Source organism: Rhinolophus ferrumequinum, chromosome 13 (assembly GCF_004115265.2).
Source record: "Rhinolophus ferrumequinum isolate MPI-CBG mRhiFer1 chromosome 13, mRhiFer1_v1.p, whole genome shotgun sequence".
NCBI classification, from domain to species: Eukaryota; Metazoa; Chordata; class Mammalia; order Chiroptera; family Rhinolophidae; genus Rhinolophus; species Rhinolophus ferrumequinum.
This window is the reverse complement of record NC_046296.1, coordinates 7,910,221-7,922,931: the sequence shown is the minus strand read 5'-3', so window position 1 is coordinate 7,922,931 and position 12,711 is coordinate 7,910,221. Positions and strand designations below refer to the sequence as shown.

General features: G+C 39.6%; 1 protein-coding gene and 1 pseudogene across 4 annotated transcripts in view; one reads left to right on the top strand and one right to left on the bottom strand.

Moving 5' to 3' along the window:
* LOC117033193 (charged multivesicular body protein 3) overlaps positions 1-12,711 on the bottom strand; it is a 70,536-nt gene that overhangs the window by 25,234 nt on the left and 32,591 nt on the right. Inside the window, exons 1-2 of one of the 4 annotated variants that reach the window (XM_033125210.1) lie at positions 11,440-11,559; positions 1,523-1,583 (exon numbers count right to left, since the gene is read on the bottom strand). In XM_033125210.1, coding sequence (XP_032981101.1) covers positions 1,523-1,583; positions 11,440-11,484 — 106 coding nt within the window. In that variant the 5' untranslated portion in view covers positions 11,485-11,559. Of the gene's footprint in view, positions 1-1,522; positions 1,584-10,269; positions 10,289-11,128; positions 11,265-11,439; positions 11,560-12,711 lie in introns of those variants that run through there. The other 3 variants (XM_033125213.1, XM_033125212.1, XM_033125214.1) reach the window with 3 other exon arrangements.
* LOC117033194 (zinc finger CCHC-type and RNA-binding motif-containing protein 1-like) lies at positions 5,303-5,939 on the top strand (annotated as a pseudogene).

The window sequence follows — 12,711 nt, the reverse complement described above, 5'->3', positions numbered from 1 at the left end:
TACTAATTTTACTCCAGTCATGAAAGTGTTAAAATTCATAAAAGTTTTAAACATTATTATTGATAGGTCGGCCGATAAAGGAGCTTGCACGGTCAGGCAAGTTAAGCGAGTTTATTAAGAGAGAAAAGTCTATTGGGCTGCACAAAGACTGCTACAGCCCCCAAGGGAGGGGCTGAGGGGGGTTATATAGGGGGTGGTGTTGACAGGGTAGCATTGTTTGAACAGAAAATGCCGACTGCCCGCAAGCCAGTAGCTTTTTGGGGGCATTTTCTGTTACCGCAAGTTTGGTTCTGTCTGCAGGTGCAGACTAGCAGACATTTTGTTGTCTTCTTGCAGACATGGCTTTTTCTGTAAGTTAAGGTCTCTGAAACCTAACATTCAGACACCTAACATTAAGTCAGGGTCTCTGAAATTTAACATTTAGAGACCTAACAATTATCTATTTGCAAGTCACCTTAATTTTAAGTGGTATTCAATAACAATCAGCTTTACTTATAAATATATTTTCCTTAATTTACAGTCATGCTAAGATAGATAATTAGAGTAGTGAAAATGGAATTGCATTCCTTACTTACACACAGTTCATTTGAATTCCATAAAATCATTTTTTTATAAATAGGAAGAGGTTTGTTTAGTTCTTTATTTTTAATGACTTAAAACAACACAAATTTATTCTTTTACAATTCTGGTGGTCAAAAGTCTAAAATCAAGGTGTTGGAAGGGCTGTGTTTTTCTGGAGGCTTCAGGGAAGAAGCCATTTCCTTGTCTTTTCTAGCTTCTCAAGGTATTCTTTGTCTCGTGGCCTCTTTCTCCATTTTCAAATCACATCACTCCAATATCTGGTTCCATGATCACATCTCCTTTTCTCTCTTTTTTCCTCAACATATTGCCTTCCTCTTGTAAGGACCTTTGTGGTTACCATGGACCTGCCCAGATAACCCAGGATAATCTTCCCATCTCAAGATTCCTTAATTCAATCACACCTGCAAGGTCCTTTTTGCCGTGTAAGGTAACATATTCACAGGTTCTGGGGATTAGGATGTGGACATCTTTGGGAGGCCATTATTCTGTCTACCCCAGTATGTGAGCACCTGCTTTGTTTCCAATACTAACCTGGGCTCTAGGGAATCAGAAATGAATGAACATGGTCCCTCCCCCTTGAATGGCTGAGTTCTAGTCCAGAGGAAAGATTTAGTTCTTACAAAATATAAAGTTGGAGTTCATTATATCTTCTTTTTCTTATAATGATTAGAAAGCAAAATAATTAGGACAGTTATAAATAATATAAGAATCAACTATGTCTTACAATATACCAGGGGTGCCAAAAAAATGTATACATGACTTATATTCATCTTTTGTTATTGGTGTATACTGAGTATTACAATTTTAATACAGTTTTTTCCTTTCTTAAAATGTGTATACATTTTTTTGGCACCTTCTGTATAGACGCAGTTCATGTTTAGGAACTAATGCAAAAAACACCAAAGGAGCGAGGAATAGGAGACATAAAATGGTAATTTACCTCTTATTTGCCTGTCAACAACTCTCATTTCCTTTCTTATCTTCAATGACCATTCATTGACCTGGGAAAATTTCAGAAAAGGAATTATAAGAGAAGCCAACACTCCTAATTCACAGAATTTCAAAGAATTTTATATTAATTCTACATTTATTCCAGACACAAAATAAATAAAGCCATTTTCAAAACAAAGCCCTAGGGCCAAATTCTATGTTTTTTGAATCTGTTTAATCATAGTACGGAGAAGTCCCAATCTATTCAAAGATTCTTATCTGAGGGTAGACGGTAAAAAGCACTTTATACAAGACCTCAGAGTTCAGTACCCTGCAGGTACATACAGATTTTTCAATAGGTGCACAGATATAGATAGATTTAAAGGGTATCAGAAGATTTCCAACTTCTACAGATACTTATTTCAAAAACTGCTCTGCCTATGTCATGAGTTTATCTTTCCCTTCTCCCCTTTAACAATAAGGTTTTTTTCATTTCACAACTAATCTATGTCTCTTATTATCATGATATAGTTCCCTGAGGGGCAAAATCTCTGAAGCACTAAACATAAGGACAACTAGAAATACTGATATAGATGTAGAGAAAGTAGTGAATGATTGACTCTAATGACTACCAAATTCTTACAAAGTATAAAGTGTTTTTCAATTCTTCAGTTTCAAAAAACTGAAGAAAAATCTGAGTTGTCAACTGATAAATCATTAAAACTAAATTTTACATTAAAGTACCACGTATTTTTTGGCATATGACATAGAAGTTCAAAGAACTGAGTGACACTGACATAACAAAACTTCCATTACCATTTCCTTACTTACGTTAACAGTGTTTCTCAGCACTTGACTCTAATAAAACACCAAGTAGGGCTTTTTACTGGTAGTAGCAACTCACAATAAGAATCACTGAGTATACCCACAGCCATGCCATCCAAGGGTCCTCTGCAGTTGGTGCAGGTCTTAGGACACAAGAAAACTGCCAGAGCTGTGGTATACTGCAAATGGGGCAACTGCGTCAATAGATGAAATGGACATGATCCAACCATCACACGCTGCAATACAAGCTACTGGAGCCTTTTCTATTTCTGGCTAAGGAAGAATTAGCTGGCTCTGTGTCCATGTGAAGGACGGTGGTCATGTGGCCCAGATTTCCGCAATCTACCAGTCCACATCCAAAGCCCTGGTGCCTATTACCAATACTATGTGGATAGGCTTCCAAGGAGATCAAAAACATCCTGATCCAGTATGACCAGAACCTGCTGATAGCTGACCTCATTCACTGCAAATCCAAAAAGTTCAGAGACCTTGGTGCATGGGATACCTAGCACAAATCCTACCAGTAAGCCCATCACGAAAATCAGGGTTCACCTTCACAATACTCGATGGTTGTGAGTTTTAAGATTAAAAATAATGAAAATAAAATAATACAGGAATAGAATTGATGGTTGAACCCTTTGACCTTCATTCATGGATACATGAATTAAATGGCGTAAAAAAAATCCATACCATTAGGAGAAGATACATTTGACTTTAATTAAAAACATACTTAACTAAATCTATGAAACATTTATTATGCAATAACAACTGTAATAACTTCACCCAAAATAAATATTAAAGGACTTAAAGCTGTATGGTTATACAATTTAAAAAATTTTAATGTTAGCTTTATATGTGCATTTTTAAAGTGAAATTCATGTACCATACGATTAGCCATTTTAAAGAGTACAATTCAGTGGCATTTAGTACCTTCACAATGTTGTGCCATTACAACTCTCTCTCGTCTCAACATTTTTTCAACATATCTGAAGAAAGCACTATGCCCTTCAAATAATCGCTACCTTTGTTCCCCTCCCCCCATTTCTTGGCAACCAATGACTGGCTTTTTTTTATCTCTTTTGATCTGCTTATTTTAGATATTTCATATAAAAGGAATCATACAATATGTGGTCTTTTGTGTCTGGCTTCTTTCATTTAATATACTGTTTTTTGAGGCTCATCCATGTTGTAGCATGTATCAATACTTCAGTCCTTTTTATGGCTGAATAATATTCCAGTGTATGTATATACCACAACTTGTTTATCCATTCATCCATTGATAAGACATCTGGATTGTTTCCATTTTTTGGTTACTGTGAATAATGCTGCTATGAACATTCGTGTACAAGTATTTGAGTACCTATTTTCAATTCTTTTGGGTAAATACCTAGGAGTGAAATTGCTGGGTCATATGGCAGGTAATTCTATGTTTATCTTTTTGAGGCACTCCAAAATTGTTTTTCAAAGGGCTTTACCATTTACCTTAAAATGAGGCAGAATGAATCAGAGCCTTTGTTTTTAAGCTTGTTTTTAGTAGCAGAATCCTTCAAATAAATCTAACATAGTCCTATACAGATATAAGAAGTATTATGTGAATATACATTTATCATGTAGGCTTGGATTCAACACTTTTACTAGTATTAATAAACGGAAATAATCTATCCTCATGAAAGACAAAATTTTAAATTAGTTGTTACAGTGTTTTATACCTCAGTATGCAATGTATTTCTTCCATATTTGGTTTTAGCTGCCTAGTAGTGAGAAAACTCTAATTCAAAGAAATAAGAAACCATCTTATTACATCTGTTTATTATTACAGCTTCTTAACAGTTTGTCTTTTAATACAAGGTTATCCATTGCTTAAATGAGTCCAGGAGCTTGAAAGAAAAGTCGTTAACAAATGGTTGTTTCAAAGCTTATTATAGTATTTAATGGCTCATATTCCTTATGTGTTAAGTATTCAATCTAAGACAACAGATGACAAGGTGAAATGACTTTTGTAAAAATGCACTGTTGCACCGTATGCAGTAGCAAAAGACAAGAAATTACCAAAATGTATTATCAATAGGAGACTAGTTAAACATATTATAGAGAATTTCCATAAACGGGCAGTATGTTTTAACTAAAGAGAAAAAAGCAATACAATGAGGACTACCAATAAATTTTCAAAATATAAGTGAAAATAGCAAGGTAATGGACATGTACAGTATGACATTACATGTGTTCAAAGGAGAGAATGAAGGAAGAAGAGACGAACAGGAGGGGAGAGAGGGAACGAACAGAGAAGGGGAGGAAGAAAAGAAGTGGAAAAAGGAAGGAATAAAGATGTTTCTATGTTCATGTATTGTAGAATACCAATGAAGAATACACAAGAAATTAGGCTGCTTTCAAGGATGCAAACTAAATAATTTGTAAGCAGGAGCGAAAGGGAGATTTACTTTTTACTCTACATTAGGATACACTTTGCTGGTTTTTGAATTTTACAATATGTACAAATATAACCTATTTCAATACTTTTTAATAAATTTTAAGAAATTGTGAAAAACATCCAGATTCATAAGCTGCTTTAAATCATCTTGTTTGGAAGAAATATGTTTAAATTCTATCTTAAAAATTGTTTTAGATACCACACTCCCTTCTCTGTTGGACAATCACTCAAAACTTCAAAACAGTTAAATGGTGAACCCAAATTTTCTTTGTTTTATAACGGAACACTTGTACATTGCTGGTGGGACTAAAAAATGGTGAAGCCATTGTGAAAAACAGTTTTGGAGTTCCTCAAAAAGGTATGTAAAGAGCCAGGAAGAGGCACTGCTACTGCCAGCTACTCGTCTGTGGCCCCTGACCCCTCCCAGTACTTGTGATGCCAAGGCCACTGTGAGGGGTGAGAAACAGTCGGGACTGAGCCCCTACTGAGCCGAGGGCTTGAGCTCTTCTGATCGCCCTCCCTGCCCCACCTGAAGACATGAGTGGTGGATTGGCCCCAAATAAAAGCACAGCTAATGTATCCAACTTGCCCTTTCCTGACCAACAGTGACTTATACCCGGTATTTTCCAAGCATGGCAAAGTTGTAAAGTTTACTACAATGAAAGATAAATATACCAGGAAGAGTAAAGGGGTTGCATGTATTTTATTTTTTGGATAAAGACTCTGCACAAAACTGTACCAGGGCAATAAACAACAAACAGTTATTTCGTGGAGTGATAAAAACAAGCATTGCTATTGACAATGGAAGAGCGGCTGAGTTCCTCTGAAGGCGAAACTACATCGATAAATCTAAGTGTTATGCATATGGGGGAAGTGGACACTTAAGTTATGCCTGTCCTAAAAATCTGCTTGGAGAATGTGAACCTCCAAAGAAGAAAGAGAAAAAGAAAAAAACCCTCCTGAATTGGAAGAAGCAACTGAAGAAAGAGAACAAAGTGAAGATGAAGGAGAAGGCCCTGCTCTTGACAGCCGCTATCAGGCCACAGCTTTGCAGCAAGCCAGAACTGAAGAATGAAAAATATGGAAACCCAGTTCAGGGAGTCCCTCTACGTCAGATGATTCAAGTTGCCCAAGGATAAAGAAAAGCAGTGATGAGGAAGAACTTAGTGATTAAAATTACATTTATTATGTAAATATCACTAAATTTTTAAAAAATCTTGGAGTACCAAGTTCAGTTGGGACTAAAGATTACTTTTAGAAGTGAGCATAAAAACGCTTAGTACCAAATAATTTTTAACTATAAAATACTTCACAGGAAATTAAAAAGTTTTAAAGTATCATGTTTCTATCTTGCCTCTAACTTTGGAACCCCCGGACTACAGGGTCTGTCAAAAGCTTTACTCAAATTTTCAGTTTTCAAACCAATGCGTTAGGAATTAGAGGATCTCTCAGGGGAAAGTGTTCCCAAATGATTGGGCTCATGTCACTGAGCTGCCTTCCTCTCTGGAATCTTGAGTTTGTACTACTTCACTACCTTGGTAGCTATCAGTGATTTCAAAGTTATATTTTTCATCTAGCTCTACCCGTATTTTCAGCAGGAGGGTTGGTTCAAAACAACCTAGCTTCTAATCGCTGTCATGGTTTTTTTAAAGACTATGTTTCTTAGTTCTGTCCAGTTAAAAGGCCCAGAAGCAATAACATTCCAGTAGCAGTAATCACTACGAGCACATAAATTTTGGTTTCTAAATACCATTCCCACTAAAAGAAAGCAGTACTCCTTGGAGAAATGGCTGATTCTAGGTCTCAGGCTGGGAGATGGAAATCACACTGCTATAGACAGAATGTGTCATCCTAAAACTCCTATGTTGAAACCTAATCCCCAATGTGATGGTAATTATGTGGGGCTTTTGGGAAGTGACAGAGCCCTCATGAATGGGTTTAGTGCCCTTATAAATGAGACCTCAGAAAGCTTGACTCCCCCTCTGCCATGTAAGGATACAGTGAAAAGATGGCTGTCTATGAATTAGGAATCAGGTCTTCACCAGACACTGAATGTGTGGGTGCCTTGATCTTGGACTTCCCAGCCTCCAGAACTGTGAGAAATACATTTATGCTGTGAATAAGCTGCCCAGTCTATGGTAATTTGTTATAGCAGGGAACTAGGACGGTATATAGTGAAAAGTAAGTTTCCCTCCCACTTTTGACCTTCAGCTACCTAGTCCTCTCCCTAAAGGCAACCACTGTAAAGTAGGATTTGGGGTATCCTTCAAGAATTAAAACAAAAAACTAGAAATTAGCCAAAAGCAAAAAATATAAATGAACTTAGGTCAAAGTTTGCCTATTCTTATCACTGTCAGATGGATATATATACAGAGGGTGCCAAAAACAACGTATACATATTTTAAGAAAGGAAAGACTATTAAAATTGTAATACTCAATATATACCAATAACAAAAGATGAATACAAGTCACGTTTCACTTCTGCAATTACAAGAGGTGCTCAAAGTGGTCACCATCAGCGTCCAGATACTTCTGATTATGGCGAACTACTGCTTGAGCAACATTGACCAAACTGTCCACTTGTATACATTTTTTTGGCACCTCCGGTATATATCCAACTAGGCTGTATTTCAAATGTATAAGCATTTTCTCTTGCCATCTCTACTTTTGTTCATCAAGCCAACATTTGATAGGCACTTTATTCTTATTAAGAGAGTTCAACACTATACTGGCCCAGTGAGTGATAAACAAAAACATGATTCTTGCTCTCCAGAAGCTTACAGTTTTGCTGAGAAGACAAACTAGAAAAGAAAAATATTTTCCCAGGATAACCCATTCTCTAAGGTCTTCCCTGATCTCCTGAACTGTCTAAAACTGAGCTCTGTAGCACATTCCCCTCCACCATCACCACGCCATCAAACCTGTTCCTTTCCTGAATTCTCTCAATTTCATTTCATGGTGCCTATATCAGGGGAATGGTAGTTTTTATTGGGGGTAAGGTTAAACAGAAACCTAATAATCATCTCTGCATTCTCACCCAGTAGACGAGCAAATTCTGACTATATGTCCTAAATATTTCTAAAACTTATCCTCTCTATCCCCATTTCTACTCTGTTATAGATCCGTATTCTCTCTCACCTGGGTCACTGATGCCCATACCTACGTAAGTCTCTTCCCTCCAATTCTCGCTCCAAATCAGTATTCTGAATCCTTAGTAGGCAAGGTACACAGGCCTTGGCTAATCTGCCCTCTACCTACCTCTCCAATTTTACATCTTACTACTGCCATGACTCCTTCTGCATCTCACTCAGATATACCAGTATTTCTTCTTCCAACCACTCTGAACTTTTCTCTGGTTCCTCCAACCTATGTTGTACACTTCCACGCCTCAAACATTCAGTTTACTTTGCTTGGAATGCCCGCCCTTTCCTAATCCTATACCAACCCATCCACCTGGCTAATGCCTCTTGTGACAAGACCCAGACACCTTCCCTGACCAGTTCCCCCTCCCCACTGTGAACAGTTAATCACTCCCTCCACTGTGACATCACAGATGTTGTAAATACTTACATCATTGCTGTCATTTACCCTGCAATATAAGTATTTGTTCACATCAGTGTCCCCCAGTAAACTTGGTATTCTACAAAGTTGTCATCCAGTGCCTTATTTTTGTAAACCTGGTGTCCAACCCAATGCACACCAAAATACCTCAATAAATGTTTGTTGTTATGACTATTCCTTCTCATTTTATTCCCTTTTCTGATAGCACCCCACAACCATGACTCATGACCCAGTCTAAGTTATAAGTTAATCATATGATTTCAGAATTCTGATGCCATGGAAAGTGACTACTCTACTCAAGGGCTAAATCAGGGAAGTCCCTATGTGAGACTAGCACAACTTTCCAACATAACCTCAAGTCCAAGAGAAGAATCTGTTTCTAGTAGAATCTCCTTGTTTCTAAATGGATTACAAGGCTCTCATCCTCATCCTCAGTAGGCCCAATCCAGTCTTCATCAAAGTGTCTGAGATGCCTGGGAGCAAAGACTTTAGTCTGTAAGGCTTCTTACATAGTTAATGTTTCCCTGGAGTATCCCTTGAAACACTGCTCATTTTAGGACAGTTTGACTTTAAGCCTTACTTAATCTTATTGATACTCATTCACCACTCAATATTTATTTAGCACCTACTCTGTGCTGCATACTATACCAGAGTTCTGGGAACACCACCCAGAACACATCTTACTTGCCTGACCTCACTTGTTACCTGACTTATGGCCTAAATGACAGTCAGGCTGCTGTGGCATGGCTGCACCTGGCCCCTGCTTATCCTGTGCTGGGACCAGAAACACACGCTCTCATCTTCCAGCCCCCTGAGGAAAGCATTATATAGATTTACCCTAACTCAGACTATAGCATTTAGTCAATTTTCTCCTTCTTTCTCTAATTTTTCTTCTCTTTCTGCTAACATCAGCTCATTTTGTTTTAATTTCCTTTTACTTTGCTGCTTTTACAAAATTGGACATTAAAATTTTCTCTTTCTCCCTCTTAAAAAAAAAAAAGCTAACTAAAACTACAATGCCAGACTTTACTTGTCTTATTCATATATGGCTCCCGAAACAACAATACAGAGAAAAACGTATTTCTCATTCCTGCTTTACTGGCATTTTCTGGAATTACAAACTCAATGCTAAATAATTGCGGCAAATAACAAAATACTTTTCCTTGGTCATAAATCACAAGGTATAAAGAGAGCTTGGTAGAAGTTGAACTTAAAGCAAGCACAGACACTCTTCTGACAAATATGAACAGGACTGAACAGGAAGCTTGTAGTACTGTGAAGGGGAACTTGAAGAAAGTTTTGGGGAGGTTATCTCTAGTACCAGTTGAAGTAAATAATCTAATATTTACTAAAAATCCTACTAAATAGTCAAGAACCAATTCACAGACAAGAGGTGTATGGAAAACATGATAGTGGAGGGTTAAATAATTTCTGATTACCCCGTCTGGGGGTGATCACACCAACCTCTGAATTCCTACAACTATATATGTAGTACCCAATCCAGACTTGTTCTTGAAATGCTTATCTTACTTGCCAGGTGATAAGTTCCTTGGCTGTCTATTTCATCTTTATAATATCCCTCTGGCAGGCATATTTTAAAAAACAATCTCATGCAACCACCTTGCGATTTTCTGGTGTTAATTTACTTTCCCAGGTAGGTTTCCTCATCATGTTCTTCGCAATTATATATATTATTTAAAAATACTCTAAGTGTTATACAAGTAATACATATAGTACAGTTTAAATAGTAATGAGACCATTTTCCCAGAATCTTATCTGACTTTATGAATGGCAAAACTTAAGACAAACAGTGAAGGTACTAATCATTCCCTAACATCAAAAACACACTTCTACGATAACAAGCATCTTAGAATACACACATGCCACAAAACATGCATTTATATTATGCGCTACATTTGCAAAGTCATATCACACACTCTTACCTCATTTAAGGTCCACAATTTTACCAGGGAGTAAAACCGTAAGTTGCCTGAAGGAACTAATATTTATTACCTACTGTTCTACAACCTGTGATTAGCAAATATAATCAAAATTAACACACATTAGACGCCAGCCACTTCATGATGCATGACATTAATTTTAAAAATATGCCTGCCAGAGTTGAATAGGTGAGATTACTTATCAAATAAAGGATTTTAGGAATCCTGTCAGAATTCAAATTATGACTCATCAGGTCTTGGGTAAGGCCTGAGTTTTCTAGTTTTCTAACAAGCTCCCAGGTGACGCTGATACTGTTGGTCTGCACTTGGACAGCAAAGTTGTAAGGTTCATAAAGAATTAACCCTAACTAGCACTGCCAACTAAAACTTGACATCCTTCCATCTCAGAGACTCTGAAGTGATACTGTTATCATTCCTACTTGACAGACTAGGGCACAGAGCAACGAACTTTCCCTAGATCACAAGGCTGATACGTGGAAAACCAGGATTCAAACTCAGCGGACTGAGTCTGCGGGGCACTCTTAACCCCCACATATTATCTCAGTTAACAGGCAGATCAGAATTCGAAGGCAGGTTATCTTCGGTACCATTCTTCCGAGTCGGGTCCTGCTATAATTAACGTATCTGGGGTCAACATAACGCCGTAGGGCAGGGGAAAGATGAAACAGGGCCTCCCTCTCAATACAGAGGGATGGTTGGGGAAGGGGCGGCCGGAGCCGGGATCTCCCCGCCACGGAGAAGGGGACACACGTTCCGGGCGGGGGGCAAGTCCGCCGACAGTCCGACGGCCGGCGTAAGGGGGCGGGTCCTGCGCCAGGGAAAGGTTCCGGGCGGGACATACCAACGCGCGGAGGGGTTTCCAGGGGCCGGGACCACGTTGCTGCTTCCGCACCTTGGGCCGAGGCTGAGGAACTCTTACTCCAGCCCTCGGCTCCCTTACGGAGTGCTGAGGTACCAGGGCTCTCTTTCGCCATAGCTGTCTCCTTAGAGACTCTTCCTCCGGCCCCTCGGTAGAGTGGGAGGCCCCGGAAATGGGGGCCCGCGGTACCTGGCCAGCCGGGGAGGCGGGGTGGGAGGGGAAGTGTCCGGGCGCTTTACCAACTCCACTACGCCCCACGCAAATCCACCGTTTGCCGCCGCCGTAGCTCTTACCATCTCTTTGGGCGGCTTCTCCTGGGTTTTCCCAAACAGCCCCATGGCTACTGAACTCGTCTTGCCCCTTCCGGCTTTCCGTTCCCTGCGCCCAGGCAGGTCACGGGCAGCCGCCTGGGCGGGGCCGCTGGAAGCAAACGAGTACAGACGACCAGAGTAGGGAGCGGCCGCAGTTAGGTGCTACGCGTGCGCGGGGCTGGTGAGGCGGAGTTTTGTCAGCGATTACGCAATTGCGCCAATTCTGGGAGGGGCGTTGTAGAGGAGGCGGCGAATTCGCTGTGTTTGCGTGAGGTGCGCTAGTGATTCACCTGGAAGACAGCGATTTATTGACTACACCTGGTGATTACTGCCGCGCCTGATAATTCACCTACACCGACATGTTGTTGCGCCGGAAGCCTGTATCTCCACCCAGAAAAGGTACATTTACAACCACTTGCAGAACAGCTTCACCCTGTGTCCGGTAGGCACCTCACAGGCAGCAACCACCAGACCTACTCCTCCGCTCTGTTGTCACCACCATTACCTAGTCAGTAAAACCTGGGCATCATCATCTGTCTCCCGCTTACCAGGACCCAACAATTGTAACTTTTCAGTATGTTCAGACTCCAGCCCTCTGCTGTCCATCCTAAGTGTCACAGCTTTTATTCGGACCACAGCCATTTCCAGTGTGGATGATTCCTACCTGGCGCGAGTGTGTGTGTGTGTGTGTGTGTGTGTGTGTGAGTGTTTTCCTACACTCCCCGTGGACCATGCCCTCAATCAAATTCTCAGAAGAATCTGTGACCAAAAAGGACTATCTCTGCTGTCATTATTTCACCTCCTGATGGTGAAGAGCCCACTCATTAAGTGCCTCAATCTCGTACTCCCATCTCTGGTGGAAATGTAAAACGGTACAACCACTTTGAAACCATTTTGGCAGTTTCTTAAAATGCTAAATATACACCTATCTCATGCCATTACAATGCTAGCTATGTACCCAAGAGGAGAAAAAGCGTATGTCCTTCTAAAGACTTGGACATGAATGTTCATAGCATCTTGATTTGTAATAACCAAGAACTGGAAACCCAAATGTCCATCAACAGGTGAAAGGATAAACCAATTGTGATAGATCCATACTATGGAATACTACGCAGCAATTAAAAAGACCAAGCTATTGATACATGCAACAACATGGATGAATCTCAAAATAATGCTGAGTGAAAGAAGCCAGAAAAAAAGTACACACTGTATGATTTCATTTATATAGTATTCTATAAAATGCAAATTAATCTA